This window comes from Harmonia axyridis, chromosome 3 (genome assembly GCF_914767665.1).
Source record: "Harmonia axyridis chromosome 3, icHarAxyr1.1, whole genome shotgun sequence".
Lineage (NCBI taxonomy): Eukaryota > Metazoa > Arthropoda > Insecta > Coleoptera > Coccinellidae > Harmonia > Harmonia axyridis.
The window spans coordinates 42,147,747-42,170,054 of record NC_059503.1 but is presented as its reverse complement, the minus strand read 5'-3'; the positions used below and the strand labels follow the sequence as shown (position 1 = coordinate 42,170,054).

General features: G+C 35.1%; 1 protein-coding gene across 18 annotated transcripts in view; it reads right to left on the bottom strand.

Annotated features, from left to right (window-relative positions):
- The window catches only part of LOC123676324 (eukaryotic translation initiation factor 4E transporter-like), a 209,863-nt gene that overhangs the window by 102,606 nt on the left and 84,949 nt on the right, over positions 1-22,308 (bottom strand). For 11 of the 18 annotated variants that reach the window (XM_045612154.1, XM_045612155.1, XM_045612153.1 and 8 more), the window contains exons 10-11: positions 20,603-20,924; positions 8,019-8,222 (exon numbers count right to left, since the gene is read on the bottom strand). In XM_045612154.1, the coding sequence (XP_045468110.1) occupies positions 8,019-8,222; positions 20,603-20,924 (526 nt within the window). The remainder of the gene's footprint in view (positions 1-8,018; positions 8,223-20,602; positions 20,925-22,308) is intronic. The other 7 variants (XM_045612168.1, XM_045612170.1, XM_045612169.1 and 4 more) reach the window with 1 other exon arrangement.

The window sequence follows — 22,308 nt, the reverse complement described above, 5'->3', positions numbered from 1 at the left end:
AGGAAAAGCGATTCAACATGAGCAATCTTTTATCACCTGATGCAACTTTTATCCTCGCAACAATCAAGTGAACAAGCACACTGGAGCGATACAATAGCCTATAGGATAAGCAACGGAGCAGTTGTTTTTTATCGATCGTCACGTCATGAGCTCCTCGGAGGAGGACGTTGTTTTTTCTTACCGGTACTTGCAACACAGGAAACAGAGATCTGGAAAATACTGGGTACACTCATGAATATTCACAATATTCAGCTTTTCAGCTATTTTTCCCACGCAACACCTATCAAATTAGTCCTGACATAGCTTTTCAATGTATAATTCCATAAGCAAAGGTTCACTGCTCCACTGAATAAAAAAAAATAGAGAATTACACGTCTTCTTGCTGACCAGACATGATTAAACGGACATGTCGAACGATCTTTATCCCCCCGCCAACGCGATTCCGTTAATTATTATCGGTATAGTTTTTCGATCGTTCAAGTGTGCACTAGATTAGATGCTTACATTATGTTCGCAAAATTATAAGTCTCGATGCACACGAGCAATCGTCTCGCGGGGTGCACGCTGCGATCTCGCAGCAAGCACGTCGTCCAGAAAATTGAGTCTCGATTCACACGGACGATGTTTTCCCGCTACAAATCTTTAATACTTCGTCTCCTTTAAGTATGGATGCATCTGGCTAAATATCGTCCATGTGAACCACCCAATTAATTCACGTGTACTGCCTAACCGCTGGAGATATTTTTTCGCAGCGAAAAGGCGGCGATCAAGCAGTTCCTGTCGATTGCCGGCGGCTAGTGGCATTTACGTGTGAATCGTACCATTGGTTTCTTTGGTCCGCTAAACCGCGGCGAGAAAAGCCCGTGTGCGTCGAGTCTAATTCATCGGTATCGAATCAGGATCGGGTTGCTTATCGAATCGCTTGTTGCATCGCTTATCGTATCGCGTAGATGTTGACATTCAATAATTTAGGAATAAAGTAAGCAAAATGCGCTAAGGCGACAATTCCCGTATGTTTTCCATTCTTTCTAATTTTGTCTCCGAATGATATGCCTCCTACATCAAACTTAAATGAAAAATAATATTTTCAGAAATTAATTTGATGAAAACAAATGAGAAACCACTTATCCTCGGCCAGTATAATAAGTCATTCACACAAAACATTATTGAAAAATAGAGGTGAAAAGTGTTTCAACGTAGAATTTAGTAGAGAAATAATTAAACTGCATAATTCTAATATGTACAAAAAAGTACATGTGTTTAATTCTTTCGTTAAAGTTTCATATTAAAATAAACTTGTTTATTGAAGGAATTATTACAGCTTTCTAGGTCCAGGATTTCATTCATAAAACCAGTTTTTCGGAAAAAAGGCCAACTAGTTTTTACTTTATTTTCGAAGTATTCATCTTTCTCATTTTTTTTTGTTCCGTTGTCAATAATTAAAATTTTGGAAATGATAACAACTGCTTGCATGGAAGATCATTATACGTAGTTTGAAGTTAAGGTAAAAACATACATAGAGTAACATTATTTTCTAAAAATATAAAAACTACTCAAAATGGAATATGTAAGCAGCTGATTTCCAAATACAATAAAGTTTCCCAAAAAAATATAGCACTCAAAATTTGCAAAACATTGTAATGCTGCTATATTTTTTGTTTTTAGTAATGAAGGATCACCATATTCATAACTGGAATAGGATAAATAGTATTACTTGTTTCAGCTGTAACAATTTTCAGCTTTAAACTTATTCAATTGTAACATGTAACTTCCTCTTCAATTTGAAGAAACAATTACAACGGGATTCATAAAATTTTGATTAACTGATCAACTCGTTGATTGTAGTTTCAAAGCTATGAAAGTTTCAAAAATGAACTGAAATTGAACACAGAAATGATTTGATTGAGCAAATCACTACGATAAAAATTTATTGTGCAACAAGTGAGAAAAGGACTTTCTCCACATGCACACTATACTTTTCCTACAACTAACTACGAATAACACTTTCCTTACAATTTAATAATTATATATTGTGCAACAAGTGGGGAAAGTCCAACTTTTCTCGCGAGTGTGGAAGTTTGTGGCACGAGCCTGAAAGGCGAGTGCCGCAAACACACGAGCGAGAAAAGGACTTTCTCCACATGTTGCACACTATACTTCTCCTACAACTGCACAAATTTCAATAATTCAAGTAATGGACTTGATTCGAATCAAAATGACCTTCGTTGACACTATGTGCTAATTTATTGCGTTTCCATAGAAACGACTCAAAAGCCCAATTTCATTGGTCTACCAAGGGAGGTGTGGGCAAAGTGCCGTGGGGAATAATATTTCCCACAGTATGCGCAATACATAGTTTTGCAATTGAGTAAACTATGCAGAATACGCTACTTTTCATAGCAGTTGTAGGAAAAATTTTTTTAGGAAAACTGGACGTGTGCCAAAAAAAATAAAAACGCTCCAGTAATGTAAACTTATGGTAGAATCTGAAGGAGGTAGCGAATTTTTGAAAGCGGAATGTACAGGGTGTTTTTTCAACCTACAAATTTAATATGAACTTATCATATCTCCCACCCTGTATTTCTGAGAAAGTGTTGGATTTATTGAAAGTAAACAATCATAGTGTTCTACACTGAAAATTTCATCAATATTGATCGAGCCATACCAAAGTTATGAATAAAAGAAAAAAATCGGTCGAATCGGACAAATCACCCTGTAGACTCTCAGAATATTTTCACTGCCTTGGAGTGAAATAACGATAGTGTTCATCTTCAAAATAGTATATTGTGCAACAAGTGGGGAAAGTCCAACTTTTCTCGCGAGTGTGGAAGTTTGTGGCACGAGCCTGAAAGGCGAGTGCCGCAAACACACGAGCGAGCAAAGGACTTTCTCCACATGTTGCACACTATACTTCTCCTACAACTGCACAAATTTCAATAATTCAAGTAATGGACTTGATTCAAATCAAAATGACCTTCGTTGACAGTATGTGCTAATTTATTGCGTTTCCATAGAAACGACTCATAAACCCAATTTCATTGGTCTACCAAGGGAGGTGTGGGCAAAGTGCCGTGGGGAATAATATTTCTCTAATTCTGTGGTTATTCCGTTCATTCTTCCACATCTTGTAGAACAAAATCGTGCGAGAATATATCAGAAACGCACAGTTTTCATGGTTATATTTTATTATTCTATGTTGGTACTCCGAACTTTCCGCCACGGCTTTATCTGTCAATTCATCAATTTGCCTTAAAGAAATCAGTTCTGCCAACCAATATTTTTCAATGCAAAAATCACTAAATTATATTTATGGAAATATTTCATTAATTTCAATGAAAATGCAATGAATTAGAGAAAATAATGTATAATACTCGTACAGAAGGCTCATTCTACCACTCGTTCATTCCAAAACTCGCCACTTCGTGGCTCGTTTTTGAATTTTGAACTCGTGGAAGAATATCAATGCCTTCCGCACTTGTATTATAAATAACTATTCCCACAGTATGCGCAATACATAGTTTTGCAATTGAGTAAACTATGCAGAATACGCTACTTTTCATAGCAGTTGTAGGAAAAGTAATGTACCTAATTCAATTCAAAATGGCCTTCGTTGGCAGTATCTGTTCATTTCTTGCGTTTCCATAGAAACGACTTCTCAAAAGCTCAATTTCATTGGTCTATCAAGTGAGGTGTGGGCAAAATGTCGTGTGGAATAATATTTCCCACAGTATGAGCAATACATAGTTTTGAATGAGTAAGCTATGAAAAGTATGCTACCTTCTATACAGTGGTAGGGAAAAGTTTTATGAAACCCACCACTAAAATTCCTTGGTATTAGTATTCTATGGTAGTAGTCATTATTCATTGATGTGCCAACCGATTTTGGTACAAAAGGATCCGGTAGCAGCTAAATGAAAAAATTGTCATCGGTAAATCCCTGAATTTTTCGTATGATGTGGAATATGGCCTCCTGAAAAAGGAAGTTTCAGGGCCCACCTTAATTCTACGATAAGTTTTTGAGATACAGGATGTCGAAATTGGAAAATTGCATTTCTTCGAAATAACATTTCTCGTAGGAAAATTTTTTAAAGAGATACTTTTGCGCGACAAATATTGCTAACCCATAAAGTAATCATTTCAGACTGGTTTTTGATGAAAAATTATATTTAGATACGGGGCGAGTTAAAAATTTTTCTTAATGTTAGTTAGTTTAGTTCATAATTCACACAGTAACTCGAAAACGAATCAAGGGGGAGATTGGGGATTTGAAGATTTTTCTCTGAATCTTATAGTTCTTAAGATGCTCTCAGTGAGAACCGACTTTGGGAAGCCCTGTAAAATGTCTTACAGACTACAATGAGAAAATAACAACATGTAAACTTCAACGTGTCTCTGTATGAAATTTTCAATGTACCTATACAAATTTTTGACAAATTTTGTAATTAAGGTCGCCTCTCTTAATATATTGCCCTGTGAATCTAAAAAACTGGTCATAGCAAAGCCAATACTGTTTGAAATTATAATAGTGTTCTCAAATTAAAAGTAATGAAAAAAAAACGGAAAATTCCACGGTAGACTTTTTAATTGCAGGGTGATTTATGAACTAAACTAATTTTATTTTGGATAACGATTGACTCAGCCAGTATCTAACAATAATTTTTATTGATTAACAGTCTAAAATTAATACCTCATGGCTAAGCAATATTCATCGCGCAAAAGTGTTTCATTCAAGATGTTTTTCTACGAGAAATGTTATTTAAATAAATTCCATTTTCCAACTTCGATACCATCTATCTCGAAAACTATTCATAGGATTGAATTGGGCCCATAAATTTTCTTGTTCGGGAGGTCATATTCTACAACATACGAAAAGTTCAGGGATTTACTCAATGAAATAATCCTCTAGCGTGAGACTGAAATTACGTCCGAAATTTTGTGAGGCATATTTTGAATCTTGGTACTAACGAGAATGGCATGGCAGAAAGCACTGTCAGTGCAAACCTTGCGCCAGACACGGGGTTCATTATATCGAGTTATTGCACCTCCAGTCCCATTTCAACAAAATAGAATTTATAACCCTAAAAGATAACTCTCTTAATTTGAGATGAATTACTTGGACAATACAAGTGTTCAATAAGAAAAACAAAACAAAAATTAGAGCTCCCCCTAATTTCATTTTAAAACGTTTGCAGGATATTTCTCTACTGTAATTGAACGTTTATTAATTGATTGTTGAAGTTAAAAACTTTCTTGACTTAGGCCGCACCTACATTAGGTCCGCATTTCTCCCGATCCGATCCGATCCGACGTTGTCCGATGGTCGGACGACGTCGGAAGAAAAACAAACACCTTTATCTTAATGTTAGTGCCTACAATGCCTACATGATTGATCGGCCGTCAAATCGGATAGTGTCGTGAGTCGTCGGGAATCAAGAATTCGGAAGCTTCGTTTCAATTGTAGGCACTAACATTAAGATAAAGGTGTTTGTTTTTCTTCCGACGTCGTCCGACCATCGGACAACGTCGGATCGGATCGGGAGAAATGCGGACCTAATGTAGGTGCGGCCTTATCGGTACAGTAAGGTTCCTTTCACACGGTGAGACGTACGGCTCTCGCTCATGAGCGAGAGCGTTTTTCGCCCATACATGCAATCCTTTCACACGGTGAGACGTACGGCTCTCGCTCATAAGCGAGATCGTTTTCCGGTTCTACATTCAACTTTTGTGAGATTTTATTATCGCGGTGTCACACATGTGTGCGGTTGGAGTGAAATTAAGAAACAACTTGTTGTATTTTTGGATATGTTCGTATGGAATACATAAACAAATGATTGAATGTTGAATATGAATCATTTCATATCTTCATTCATTCAAAAATTCATTTAGGGAAAAAACGAAGGATACGAATAATGTTTTTAGTTTCATAAGGAGATTAATATTCTGCGAAGAAAATATATATCCCCCTTTTGAAAAATATACCTACTCAGCCTTGATATAGGTAAAACTTCAAGTTCATATTGAATATCTGCATCCGATGTCCCCCTGAAAACTAAGAAACTTTCATTTGAATTTTTTTTTTGAATAGACTAATCGTACTGTTCGTAGGAAGTTATTCATTTCATTATATTATTTATATTATTAAAGGGGATCTTTCAGAATGGGACTCCATGTATTTAATTATTCTTTGCATGTTCATTTCATTGAATTCCTCCTAATTGGCGGATTTCGATGAAATTTTGTATGTATGTTCAAGTGGATTCGAGAATGGGTTTGGATCCACGTTGTTTTCATAATGTTTCTCTAATTAATTTTTCATTCAATACGAATTTTTTTTTTTGCCGAATCCACTTGAACATACAAAAATCAAAATCCGTCCAACCGTTTAGGAGGAGTCTAGTCAAATACATACTGTACAGGACAACCTCTGTCAGGACCGCTAATCTTGCTGGGTAGGCAGATCGATACTTGTCGTACCTACTTACTCAAAATTATCCCTATTCAAGTTGTTTCAGAGCTATATAATTCATCATTTATTTTGTCAGTTCCGATGCTATATATGATATTCATATGTAGACGGTACCTGACTATTCAAAGAATTCTATACAATAGGAAAATGTATTTAACGTAGTTGGAACAAATAAATTCAATTTCAACCTACCATATTTTGGTAGGTTGACTCCTCTTTTCAAATATGAATTCATTTCTCAGAATCCCATTTTTTTTTTTCAAGTTAAATAAACGTGTCTCGACATATGGTACAATGTACTATTCCATTATAGGTAATAATTTTTATAAAATATTTACAACTATTTACAGAAAAGGAAACGTTGTACTAAAATTACATCAATCAAATATGATTGTACAATTGACATTCTTTTAGAAATTTTTATATTACTGAGCTGAGATTGTACATTAAATTTTTCAAATCATGAATTTTCCCTAAACTGATTCAACAGAAATTATAAGTTCCGTTTTTTCTCTAAGAAATTCTTTTGAGAATGAAGAATATACAGTGTTTCTATCACCTATTATTCTAGTGGAGGCGGAAGAGATAAGTTTGAAATCTTAAATGGCAACCCCTATGTTTTATTCAATTCGTATGTATTTTTTATTCATCAAGCTTGAAATGCCGCCTCTGAATTTTGTCCGAGGCGAACTCCTACCCTGCCTACTGCCTAGCGACGGCCTTGTTTCCTATACAACGCTCTGATCGAGATGCATGAGACGTGACGGATCTCGCCCATGAGCTGTGACAGCTCATGGCTCATCGTGTGAAAGCGCCGTTGTACCCTTTGCATTTCGATACTTCGATGTGACTCTCGCCCATAAGCGAGAGACGTATGAAAGAAGCTCTCGCCCATGATACGTGATGACTTATAGCTCATCGTGTGAAAGCACCGATGTAGTCTTTGCATTTCGATCTGTCGGGTCTACCTCTCGCTCATGAGCGTGAGACGTACAGCTCACCGTGTGAAAGGAACCTAAAGGTAAGCTCTAAATAAGTACGATCCCTCCCCGCTGCCTCGTTTATCGAGCAGCTCAGGAAGTACAGTAATAGACCTTCTCGATGAACGTGGTACCTGGGAGGGGTTTGACACAGAGCTTATTCTATAAAAAGTGAACTAACGTGTATATGTTAATGATACTAGTTTGAGAAAAGCCATACTCAATTTCGCTTAATTCCTTGGAATTTGAGGACACCGTCTATTCACTACATCTAATATTTTCATACCGCTACAACGAAGTTGGATAGGGCTTCTGTTTGACGAATTTTTATATTATGAATTTAAGATGTTCAAATATTCATAATCAATTTAATAAACCATTTCACCAAAGTGGCCTCAAAAAAAAGAAACCAGAGCACATAATAAAGAATAGCTAAAACTGAAGCAAACAAGGCAAAGCAAATCATTAACTACCAAAGCAAACAAATCATCTAATTACCAAAGCAAACAATCTAACTACCAAAGCAAAGCGAAGAAATTCTATATGAACCCCTGATCGAGAGGTTCACTCACCGTTTGGTAGGGGGGACACTCGTAATTGCTGTTGTTGTGGAAACATATGGTGGGAGGGCGGCACAGGACTGAGGACCCGGGGACTTGGCCCAAGCGTTTGAATTCGCAAAATGGCATTGAGCATTTCGCGATGCCTAGGTTGAAGAGCAGGGTTGGCTAACTGCTGGTAGATGTGTTGGGGTGTTATGTCACCTCTTTTCATGCCTGAATTTTAAATATATGATTTATTTATTTTATATCAATATGAATCATATGATCGAAATTATATTAAAAATTCCATACTTGATATTCAAGATCAATAAGAGAACCGGACTAGCAGAATCTATCATAACCGTCGCTGTATCGTTACAGATAAATCCTTCAATTGTTGTACAGGGTGGGCAAATAAGCGAGGTGAGCGAATATATCTCAGTATCCACTCATCGTAGATACTTGCGGTAAAAAATTTTCACCACTAGTGTACAAGAAAACACACCGAAAATTGACAATTCGAGGATATCGGGTGTGGTAGTCAAACTCTATAAGATCTCTCATTTATTGTTTCATCCTGTGTCTTTGGATGATACCATAAATGACATATATCTTATAGAGTTTGACTACCATACCCGATATCCTCGAATTGTCAATTTACTGTAGCCGATATCAATAAGTTGACACCCAAAATTGTTTTGAACTTCATACTTCTACCGCTAGGGGGCGTAATAGCTATCGTCGAGTAGAAAAATGAATTTTACTCGAAAATGTTTCATATCAAGTTGAAGAAAAAATATCATCACTTTAAATCCTTGGGAAATTCTTTATGTTTTGAATTATCATTTTCGATTTTACGACATCATATAAGGATGGAGCAAAGGGAGAAATCTGACTGATTGAGATGTCTGTAACTTCAGTTTGGCTCAAGATTTTTTTGCAAATTAAATCTCGTCTGAGAGATAATATCTTGTTGATTGAGGAAAAAATATACTCATGATAAATTGTTTTTGCTGCTTTCGATAGGGGGCGCTAAGTCAAAAGTTCATTGCTTTGTTCATTTTATTCCGATATTTCAAATGTAATGAAATTCCATCAAATTTGCATGAAAAGACCTGAAGGTCGCAAAACGTTAGTTTCAAGCGTTCTGGAGTTATGGCCGAGAAAAGATATTCTTCAAATGATGCACTGAAAAACCAAATTGTGTCTCTAGGTCCTGATAGAAACAGAAATTCCATCAAATTTGTATGAAAAAACCAGAAGGTATTAAAGTTACTAATATTCCTTAAAATATACTAAATTTTTTACTCGTTCAGTTCTCGTCATAATCGAAGAACTTTGTTGTATTTTACATATTAAAACTTTTTGTTTCGCTTTATTTTCTGCTCTCAATTTACGATAGGCACATAATCTCATTTATTCGTTATTCGTTTTCACTTTTTTTTTTACGAAAGAGTTATTAACAAGAACCAGCTTATCAGGTAATAACCATAAACTAATTTGAATTATGAATATCTGAATAGCAATAGAATTCGTTAACATCTGAACGATAGATAGATAATATAATAATACCTAAGTACGCCTTATTTAATATTTCAGAAATTATAGGTGTAAGGACTATGTGGTAAAAAATAATGTATTTTTGCCATAGTACCAATATATCCTTTCAATTTCATAATTAGGTGCAGTAAACTTTCTTCAAATTTTCTAATAATTGTTTCTATGATTTTTTTGCTTTAAAAATTCATGGATCATCTCCGAGCTAGGATTCTGGATATACAGGGTGATGTTCATGGTATGAGTGAAATTTCACAGTTCTAAAAATCTCTAACTAATCGACCGAATAATTTCAAATTTTGAAGTTTTGTCACCCTTTACTATCGCCTTTCTTCAATATTTCTGAAATCGAGTAAATCGGATCCGGACTAGGAAAATTCCAAACTTTTCCTATTTCCGTGAATATTGGATCACTCTGTACATGAACATTATGATTTTTTTCCGTTTTCGTAACCACAAAGAATCAATTCATGATGAAAATTCTAAATCTCTGCTTGGCACAGTCATACAGGGTGAAAAATAAACATTCCCTTATGAGTCAAATTTTTTCAGTTCGATAACTCTTCAACTAATCCAAGGAATAATTTCAATTTTTGAAGTTTTGTCACCCTTTACAATCGCTTTCCTTCAATATTTCTGAAATAAAATGAATCAGATCCGGACTAGGAAAGTTTTAGACATTTTCTATTTTCGTGAATATTAGATCACAATTTAGGTTGATATCATGATTTTTTTTCGTTTTCGTAACCACAAAGAATTAATTCATAATTCCAAATCTCATACAGGATGATCAGTTAACATTCCCTTATGAGCGGAATTTTCAGTTCCCCATTCACGTATGGGCTTTGGAATACTTTGGATAATCCAAAATCGTTGATTCATAAAAACTCCCATGTTAGATTCTCGATAAATATTTGGTGCAGTACCAACAACCATTATTTGATTTGTCCTAATATTTTTGAAAATAGGTAGATAGGAAAAATTTATGAAAATTTTTAGAAACATAATGTTGTTTGATAGAAAACATTCCAATGGAAACATTGTGGTTGCAACATGATGGAGCTAATGCGCACTAACCAAAAAAACTGCGCGAATATTTGACTGAGACTTTTGAAAACAGATGGATTGGCAAAGTGGAAATGTGGTTTTGCCTCCTCGATTCCTTTATCTGTCACCCTTGGATTATTTATTATGCGGTACAGACTTACAGCAGTAAGCAACTGCTACAAATAATTATTGATGTTTGCGATATTATCAAATCTCAACTAATACGATAGCGAAATCTGTGGAACTCTGTGGAACAACTATATCAACGTGCTCAAAAACGTATTGAAGTGGATGGATACAATTTTGAATTATTCCTGCTGACCTGAGAATATTTCATTTATTTTGTTTTTGATTCATTATTTTCAATTTACTAGCTGTTTATGTTCTATTCTTTATCCAGTTTAAGGATTAAAAGCTTTCTTGAATAATTTGAGAAAAATTCAGAGAAGGCATTCGTAAGGCTGGTTTTAGAGTCACGCTGACCGTCGGCGCTGACAGGCCAATATGTATGATTACTTATGAAGCGTTTTAGAATAACGCTGACGGCTCAGCGCTGAGGAATCGAGCGCGTACGCGCAACGCGTCGGCGCCGTTGACCACGCCGCGCTGACGCGTTACCGTGCTCAGGGAGCGTTACTGTGTTACGTAAAACGTACGCGCTGACGGGGACAGTCAACGCAACAATGAATCGCGATATTGATACTGGTTTTTTTGATTGAAGTTGTGGTTGGGCATGACTGTACCTCACGACGCTCAGCGTGACTCTGAAACGAGTTGCTAGTTGCCACGAGCTGAGAGCTACGCACGTAGGCTTCAGCGCTGACGGTCAGCGTGACTCTAAAACCAGGGTGTAAAACTGCAAATCTCGAAATAATTCTACCGATAAATTCAAGATATCTTGAACTATGAAATTTCTTTCATAAGGAAATGTTTATTGATCACCCTGTGTGACGGTACCAAGCAGAGATTCAAAGTTTTTATTATGAATTATTTACTTGTGGCTATGAAAAAAAAATTCTGATATCAACGTACATGTTGATACCATATTCATGAAAATAAAAAAAAGTCTAAAATTTCCCTAGTCCGAAACTGATTTATTCGATTTCAGAAATTTTGAAGGAACGCAATAGTAAACGGTGACAAAACTACAAAATTTGAAGTTATTCGGTGGATTAGTTGAAGAGTTATTGAACTAAAAAAAAATTCACTTTTAAGGGAATGTTTATTATTCACCCTGTATGACTGTGCCAAGTAGAGATTTAGAATTATTATTATGAATTAATTCTTTGTGAATGGTAAACTGGAACAAAATCATATTGTTTACGTACAGGGTGATCCAATATTCACGAAGATAGGACAAATCTGAAATTTTCCTAGTCCGGATCTGATTTACTCGATGTCAGAAATATTGAAAGAAGGCGATAGTAAAGGGTGACAAAACTTCAAAACTTGAATTATTCGATCGATTAGTCAAAGAGTTCTTGAACTGTGAAATTTCACTCATGATATGAACTTCACCCTGCATATCCCGAACGAAGGCACTGAGGCCATTGAAATCTTCTGATACAAGTCCTCCATGATGATCTTCATTCATGGTATCCGTTTGTCGCATTCTTTCCGGGACACCCTGTATGTGTATCAAAGACATTCCTGTATCTTATCTTGTATTTTTTTTAGGACGAAGTTCTCAATTAGTTTTATTATGGCCTCGTTTTTGGTGAAAACAAACTGTCTTTTCATGTTTGATGATTTTACCATTGTATATATGTATATTTTAGAAAACCTGAGGACGCAATAAATTGATTGCGAAAGCTCGTAGGAGAAGAAAGAGTTTACTTTTTTTTCCCAAATGATGTATGAGCCACTACATCCTCAACGTAGTTACTCTTTGCACGCGAGCCCGGGTAACACAGAAAACACGATGAGTGTAAAAATATTTCAAAATTGTTATGGATTCCTCAATTAAAAATTTTAGTAATCATTAAAGTTTAGGTATAGTTGAAATAATTCAAAATTCTCAGTTGGTTTCATACATTAGGTTTATTCAAATTTAGAAAAAATAGGTATTATTTTTGTTAAAAAAGATAGTTAAGATGAGGTAGTTAAGTTGAGTAAGAAGAAAAAAAGTTGAGTGACAGAATCAAAGAAGGTACATAGAAGTTGGAGCATCGAATGGGGAAATTAAAATTGAAAATCCAGGATAGCGGAGAGAAAGAATTGAATAGTGACGTCAGGCTGAAAATCATAAGAGAAATTTGGAGGAGATTTTTTAAATAAGTTGAATTTTTATATCAATTGAAGATAATATGGAATTGGAGAGGAAATTATACTTATATATATATATATATATATTTTTTTTTTTTATTATTTTTTTTTTAACTCTTCACACAGCAGTCTATATATATATATATATATATATATTATAACTTCATAGTTATTGAAAGAAATTGAAATATGGAATAAGAGTTTGTAATTGGAAATTGGATATGGAATTTGAAATTGGAATTGAAAGAAGACTATGGAACAAGAGTATGGAATTTGGAATTGGAAAGAATGAAGAAGGATTTATTGAATTGAATAGAAAAGAAAATCAATAGATAAGTGTTTTCAATTTTTGTACAAATTTCATTTAAATAGTTAGGTACATAGGTAGTTAGATAGGTAAATAGGATTGTTGTAAAAAAAAAAACAAATCAGCAAAAATACTTGTTTGCTATCATTATTATTGTATTGGTGCTGGACGATGTTGTGGGCTTCTTTTATTTTGTTGCTGACTTAAGGTTTAGGAATTATTTTTTGATGGTAATTAATGATTGCGAACTAGTTTTTATGCTGAATTACATTTACTTTAGATTTTTTTTTTAAATTTTTGAATTATTTCGTTTCTGAGAACAACGTCATCAAACTGCAGAATTACAGGTGTGTAGTTATGTAAGTTTAGGTTATGGTTATGTTAGGTTACGTTTAAATCTTTTTGAATAAAAATTGTAGAATTTTGGACGGTGAACTGATGTTGTGGGCTTCTTTTATTTTGTTGCTGACTTAAGGTTTAGGAATTATTTTTTGATGGTAAGTAATGATTGCGAACTAGTTTTTATGCTGAATTACATTTACTTTAGATTTTTTTTTTAATTTTTGAATTATTTCTTTTCTGAGAACAACGTCATCAAACTGCAGGATTACAGGTGTTTAGTAATGTAAGGTTAGGTTATGGTCATGTTAGGTTACGTTTAAATCTTTTTGAATAAAAATTGTAGAATTTTTTAAAATTGCAGAATCACAGGTGTGCAGTTATATAAGATTGGTTATGGTTATGTTAGGTTACGTTTGAATATTTTTGAATAAAATTTGTAGAATTTTTTGTATTGTTTTTGAGAATGACATCATCAAACTTTACATGTTAGATATTTTTAAAAGTAAACGTGCATAGAAATCACCATTTTCATAACATTTTTAAAAAAAATCTTACCCACCCAGCACCCCTGTTCACTCCCTATCCCGTTCAACAATAAGCAAAAATACTTGTTTGCCATCATCGAAAACCATCAATAATCATTGTAAAATGTACATTTTTAATGAAAAATACCAAAAAAGTGAAAAACACGAGGGGGCGTTAAAGTGAAAAATTACCAATGTTTTTTTTTGGGGCTATTTCAGGAAAATTTTCAAAATTCGATATTGAAGAGATCCATAACAATATTTACTTTGTGAGTGCCGGAATGGACAGCGTCTAATATTTTATCGTGTTCGACGTTGCGGCTCCGATTTTGGAGCCATTCATGAGTTTATGTCTGGTAGGGTACTCGTGATCGATTGATAGCAGTTTTATCTTTCCCTACTGGACAAGCCTACAGTGACTTAATAAACCACAGTGGCGACAAGCGTGGTCTCGTTTATTGGCTAATCCTAAATATGGCGGCTTATTATTCACATTCTCGATTTACCTGATTTTTAGAATTTATTCAAAATGTAAGGCCCATTTTACTTAGTCACTGTAGTATTCTTCAGTTAAATAAATTTGTTCCATATACAATCAAATACTTTAAGGCCCAATAATTTTGATTATGACGAGTGTCAGTTCAGTCAATTGTATTCTTAAGTTCTATGGTTTTTATCCCCATCCGCCATTTTTAAGTTCAATTCGAACGAATTGTCGCCACTATGTTCAATCAAGTCACTATAGACAATAGTCAATTTTATAAAGTAAAGTTGTTCTATGTTCAGAACTCATGATATCTTGTTTATTTTCACAGAGGGGAAGAAATATGGTTTTCCAAACAATGTTCTGAGAATCATGCTCTGAATGACGTGTAGTCTGTCCAAATAAACAGCGCATGCAGCTTCCCGAACAATATTTCCATATGTCAAATGTGACTTCACTAAATAGTAAAAAATTGTTTTGAGTAGTATACTATTCATCTGCTCTCTCAGCTACCTAAATGAGTGTGTAGCAGTCTACATTTCTTTGCCAAATGCTCACAGTGATAGTCCCATCTCATATGTCTATAAATGCCAAGGTTCTTAATATGTCCTTCTGTACTTTCATAGATATATTTCTGGTCATCAATCTTCAAAGGTCCTACATCCGGTTGACTGGATTCCTAAGGTATACAAGGTAAGTAGGAAGTTTTCTTTGCATTTAGGGTCAATCCGTTCTGTCTGAACCATCTTGAAAATAACACAAAGATCAAATTCTATGTTCTCCTTTAGTTTCTCCCATGTTCTCTCTTCAGTCATTAAAACCACATCATCAGCAAAGGTTATGATTTTTCCAAAGATTTTCATAAAGCGTTAACATAAAAAAGGAAAAGTATCGGTCCCAATACTGTTCCTTGGGGGACTCCACACGTTATCACTTCCTTATTGCTGCTTTTATCCTCCATTTGTACTATTTAAAATCTTTCAGTTAGGTAATTCCTGAACAAATCAAGAGCTATCCCTCTTATACCGTAGTTATATAATTTTCTCAATAGTTTTTCATGATCCACCATATCAAACTTTCGAATGGTATTTAGTGATATTGTGATTGATACTATAACAGACTAGTAACCAGATACTCAGTTCTTCATTAAGATTGTGCGTTTTCCAAATTATGAATAGGTGCAAAACCATCGAACTTTGGACTTTCTTTCACACAGGTCGATAAAAATTATGCGATCTTTAATCTTGCATAAATATTCAAGATTAAATTATCCTTCAGGATTAGCACATCAAATTTGAAGTTTATGAATTGTTTATTTTGTTTTTTTTTACATGTTTTGTTCTCAGATATATTTTCCCTTATATATCATTAGAGTATTGGTTCAACAACTTTTGAACTCATTTATTCATATGTACATAATTGATAGAAATATGAACAAATCAAAAATAAGTTGAATTCCTGAAACCAAATCTTTAGGTAGGTGTATCAAAAATTATTTTGAAACCGTGATCACATCACGCTTCAAAATCACTGATATTGAAAAATCGGTCAAAATTCAGAGCGTGATTTTAAAATCACGCTATCACTATGCATATGAGCTGCAAAAGTAGAAGAGACGTTGCGATAGTTTTCAGTCCCGATAGCTAAAAATACAGATTTAATGGATCAATGGTCATGAAGCGCCGATATCTACCGTTAATGTATTTCTGCCTATCTGCATCCCGATCACTTAGCAGCTCGTGTGCACCGGGACCACTTTCAGCACTCATTAAAATGCTGCTAAAAAATGTAACTGAAAGTCTCAGATCTTCTTTTTGTTTAAGGTCCGGAATTTACATTCCCTTCGCCTCTAATTTCAGTTCTCCTACTTTCTGGTGTTGTCTGATCGGAAGGCTTTCCTTCCTAGTTCATGTCACTTTTTTCTTCTATTTAGTTCCTTGAAAGAGGTATTTCCTCTTATCTGTCTTTCTTATTTTGATTTGTATTATCTTTCTTAATTTCTTATTCTCGTGCTCTTTCAGCGTCTTTATTGTCTTCTTTCTTTGTTTATTGACTATTTCTTCAATAGTTTTAATTTTCAGTTCTTCTCTGATTTGTTGGTTAGTTATACCATGAGGCGCCAACCGCTTATTACTGAATTTAGCGTACTTTGCAACTGATCATTATTATTGTATTGTACCAGGTAACTCGTCAACCTTGTTCATTCATTTTATTTTATTGTGAAACATTATTTTTTGTATTTGTTGAATAAAGGTTATTATTATATTATTAAATCTCCTGCATACGTAATGCTTGGTATTAGCACTATTTTTATTATCTTCAGCTTGTTTTCTAAAGAAAGTTCACTTTTATTGTTGAGCAATGGGTACAGTCTGCCGTGCAATTGCCTTGTCATTTTTCTGTTTTATTGAATCTGTTTGTTAAAATTCTTTCTTTCATCCAGTATTACTCCCAGATATTTTGCTTCCTTTTTCCATTCTATCGTCTGGTTTTCTATTCTGACGTTTCCTGCTTTCTCTTTCTTTACTGTAGTTCCTCCGAAGTAGATTGCAATTGTTTTCGATGTGTTCACTTTAAATCTCCATTTCTTGACCCCGGTAAGGTTAGCTCCCGGCCGGCCAGCTCCACGGGCACCATTCATTCCACCACGGTCAAACACACTTTCGTCATTTTCGATATTTTAATTGAATTTCTAGATGCGTGAATGTAATAAAATAAGATCAATCTTATAGATAAATGAAAGATCTAGCGAGTAGTAATTTTTCGTTTACATAGGCTACATCTAGGGATCAATTTCAGGATGGAATTGAAGAATTTCATGCCGGCCGAAGAGATTTTCGTGATTTTCCGAATGAGCGGCCAGAGATGAAATTCAGACCATGTTATGAAGGATTGAAAAAGCCATAAATATTGAAATTTTCGTTCACATTGGTTACCCCTAAGGCCCCAGCTCCATGACCTGAATAGTATGATATCGTGCCGGCCGGATAGTTTTTCGTGTTTTTCATGTTTTTCAAATGAGCGGCCAAAGATGAAATTATGTCCATGGTATGAAGGATTGAAAAAGCCATAAATATTGAAATTTTCATTCACATTGGTTAACCCTAAGGGCCCAGCTCCACGACATGAATTGTTTGATATCATGCCGGACGGATAGTTTTTCGTGTTTTTCATGTTTTTCGAATGAGCGGCCAAAGATGAAATTCAGACCATGTTATGAAGGATTGAAAAAGCCATAAATATTGAAATTTTCGTTCACATTGGTTACCCCTAAGGCCCCAGCTCCACGACCTGAATAGAATGATATCGTGCCGGCCGGATAGTTTTTCGTGTCTTTCATGTTTTTCGAATAAGCGGCCAAAGATAAAATTCAGTCCATTGTATGAAGGATTGAAAAAGCCATAAAAATTGTTTTTTTCGTTCACATTGGTTACCCCTAAGGCCCCAGCTCCACGACATGAATTGTATGATATCATGCCGGCCGGATAGTTTTTCGGTTAGTTCATGTTTTTCGAATAAGCGGCCAAAGATGAAATTTCAAGTCGTGGAGCTGGGCCTTTAGAGGTACCCAATGTGAAAGAAAAAAACAATATTTATGGCTTTTTCAATCCTTCATACCATGGACTAAATTTCATCTTTGGCCGTTTATTCGAAAAACATGAAAATCCCGAAAAACTATCCGGCCGGCACGATATCATACTATTCAGGGTCGTGGAGTTGGGCCCTTAGGGGTAACCAATGTAAACGAAAATTTCAATATCTTGCCTTTTTCAATCCTTCATACCATGGACTAAATTTCATCTTTGGCCGCTCATTCGAAAAACATGAAAAACACGAAAAACTATCCGGCCGGCACGATATCATACTATTCAGGTCGTGGAGCTGGGCCCTTAGGGGTAACCAATGTAAACGGAAATTTCAATATCTATGGCTTTTTCTATCCTTCATACCATGGACTAAATTTCATCTTTGGCCGCATATTCGAAAAACATGAAAAACACGAAAAACTATCCGGCCGGCACGATATCAGGTCGTGGAGCTTGGCCCTTAGGGGTAACCAATGTGAATAAAAATTTCAATATTTATGGCTTTTTCAATCCTTCATAGTATGGACTAAATTTCATCTTTGGCCGTTTATTCGAAAAACATGAAAATCCCGAAAAACTATCCGGCCGAAATGATATCATACAATTCAAGTCGTGGAGCTGGGCCTTTAGAGGTACCCAATGTGAACGAAAAAAACAATATTTATGGCTTTTTCAATCCTTCATACCATGGACTAAATTTCATCTTTGGCCGCTCATTCGAAAAACATGAAGAACACGAAAAACTATCCTGCCGGCACGATATCATACTATTCAGGTCGTGGAGCTGGGCCCTTAGGGGTAACCAATGTAAACGAAAATTTCAATATCTATGGCTTTTTCAATCCTTCATACCATGGACATAATTTCATCTTTGGCCGCTCATTCGAAAAACATGAAAAACACGAAAAACTTTCCGGCCGGCATGATATCATACAATTCAAGTCGTGGAGCTGGGCCTTTAGAGGTACCCAATGTGAACGAAAAAAACAATATTTATGGCCTTTTCAATCCTTCATACCATGGACTAAATTTTATCTTTAGCCGCATATTCGAAAAACATGAAAAACACGAAAAACTATCCGGCCGGCACGATATCATACTATTCAGGTCGTGGAGCTGGGGCCTTAGGGGTAACCAATGTGAACGAAAATTTCAATATTTATGGCTTTTTCAATCCTTCATAATATGGACTAAATTTCATCTTTGGTCGCTCATTTGGAAAATATAAAAATCACGAAAATCTCTTCGGCCGGCATGAAATTCTTCAATTCCATCTTGAAATTGATCCCTAGATGTAGCCTATGTAAATGAAACATTACTACTCGCTAGATCTTTCATTTCTCTATAAGATGAACCTAAATTTATTACATTCACGCATCTAGAAATTCAATTCAAATATCGAAACTGACGAAAGTGTGTTTGACCGAGGTGGAATGAATGGTGCCCGTGGAGCTGGCCGGCCGGGAGCTAACCTTACCGGCGTCATTTCTTGAAGTATTCCATCAGTGTATCTGGGTCTATCTGTAGGTGCATTCTACTGTGATAGTATATGGCAGTGTCATTTGTCAACTGGGCTATCTTGCATCTATTCATTTTCGGTATGTACAGGGTGTCCCATAAGTGGCACGTCACAGTGACACCGGAGGTAGGTCAGCTAAAGTGGGACCTAACCAGCCTAACATGACCCCAGTAAAAGTTGCATGGTTTTCGAGTTATTACCAAATTACGTTTTTTAGTGAATTTTCACCTTTCTTAACATTGTCAGGGTCAGAATTCTGCTGGAAAGATCTCGAAGCTTATTTTTTTCTGTTGTAATGGAATCTTAAATAGTTATTTAAGATGACATGAGTATGATTCTGTCAAAAAGTTATGTGGATTTCCGTAAATTAATGGATAAATCTTGATTTCAATTGCTAGCAAAACGAGAACTTCGACTTTGGACACCTGCTGTGAAAAAAAAATCCTTGAAACAAAACGAGCAAGTAACATCAAAAAATTGGACATTTTAGACAGATTTAGAAATGGTACAATACACGAATGTTATGCCCATAAAACCCTGTATTTTCATCATTTTACCGATGCCCTACTTAACTAAGTTGAAACTAGGAACCCCGCTATCAGGTAATTTTGCCGCTTGCTATGACATTACATTTGATACCGGGCTTTGTTATTATTTGTTAAAGTCACAATAGGGAAAAAGATGGATTAGGGGAAGCGAAAAAGGAATATTATTGAAAAAAAAGGTAAATTTAATAAATTTTAGAGCAGAATGAATAGGTCACTACAGTACTGAAAAGTACTAAAAAACTTCTTGAGCCGTAACGGAACACAAGATTAACTATACATCTCAATTACCACGTGTTTCGCCACGTGTTCACTTCCACTCTCGTTAGTCGTTTTGCCGTTTTGTGCACCTCGCTGCGCAACCTTCACACTACAAAGTTTACTACTCGACTGATAACTGAATTACTGAAAGTATGTATATAGATATTTATATATACCTTGGAGTATCGCCTGTGCTTCGGGCCGACTCAACAATTCCTTACTCTGTTGCTGCGCAAGTTCCTGTAGTGGGGACGATCTTAGGTGGGAAGTGCCAGAATGTAAACCCATAAGCTTGTTCAACATATTGGCCTGTTGCTGTTGCTGACGTTGTAGGTGCGCTTGTTGCTCTTGCTGAGCCTGCTGCATTTTCAAGAGGAATTCGCTATGCAACGGATTCAGAGAGGGAGTCTTCGGGCTAGACACACCACCTATCAGATGCGACTTCTGTGAGTTTAGACGGGCTTGCGCTTCATCCTGTTGCTGCGAATGGGATAACATCTGCAAATAAACGAAACATACATTTGAAAATGAATATATCCAGCATTACTGAGATTTTTTTCCATATTCTCATTACATACAGGGTGAGTCAAAAATGTGAACCGTGCTTTCTGGGGGTAGTAGTAAATTGAAAAATGAGTATAGTTTGGTGAATAAACTTATGACCCAAAATGCATATTAACGGAGATATATTCTTCCAAGGTTGATAAAATAAAAAAAAATTCCGCATAACTTCTTAACGGTGAATGCCAGATTGAAAATTCGTGCATAAATGTTTGTCGTTAAATTACATTCTTTTATTGCACTTCTACATTTTTGATTTCATTATAAAGAGTTTTTTTAGAAGGTGAGTCATGATTTTTTTTGGGACAACTTCTTTAGTTGTATTCGTTTTGGTGAAAAATTAGAAGCATTCGATGAAGCGCTGAAAATTACATGGAAAGACTATTCTCATCCAAATAAAAAAAAAATTTAACCGTTTTCGAAATATTTGAGTTTTTGCAGTCACATGATTCATCAATCGCGATATTCATCGATAACCATAGAAGTTGTTCCAAAAAATCATGACTCACCCTCTGAAAATACCCTCTATAACAATATCAGAAATAAATAAGTGTGATAAAAACATGTATTTTAACAACATACAGTTATGCACGAAATTTTAATCTGGTGGCATTCACCGTTTTAAGTTATGCGGAGAAATTGGTTTAAATTCAATCAACTTTGGAAGGATATATCTCCCTTAATATGCATTTTGGGTCGTAAGTTATTCATCAAACTATACTCATTTTTCAATGTTCTATCACCGCTAGAAAGCTCGGTACACATTTTTATCTCACCTTGTATATGGCCGATGTAAACAAATGATTTCAGCCAATCCCTAAAAAAGAACTTTTTTTTCAAAATTTCTTTGCAGAACTTGATATTATTCCAGAATTTTTATTTTGCGATTTGATCAAAGTTGTAATTATTATTGCCATTGTTACTTTTGAACTAATAATAAAATAACTTTTCATACACCTTTAAAAAAAAAGAAATATAAAATCGATGCTATATTCTGAAATTATTCTATATTCTCTTCTGAGCTATCGCTTTGATTTTTTCATTTTAATATTGACCCAATCCAAATTGATAAACGAAAATGAATGAATGAGAACGAAGGAAGGCAAACAATAAGATTTGGTATCGAAATAGATTCAGAAAAACAAGAAACTTCATATTTTTGCGTCGAATAAAGAACCTATTCTGTGAAATAGAATACATCATTACAGGATATGCAAACCTTGCACATCCTTAATAGTTTCAAATGTCCTGAATATGCAAAGGCCAATAGCAGAGAAATCGAAAACTTTTAGGACAAAGATAATTGAAAACCCAGGACCCA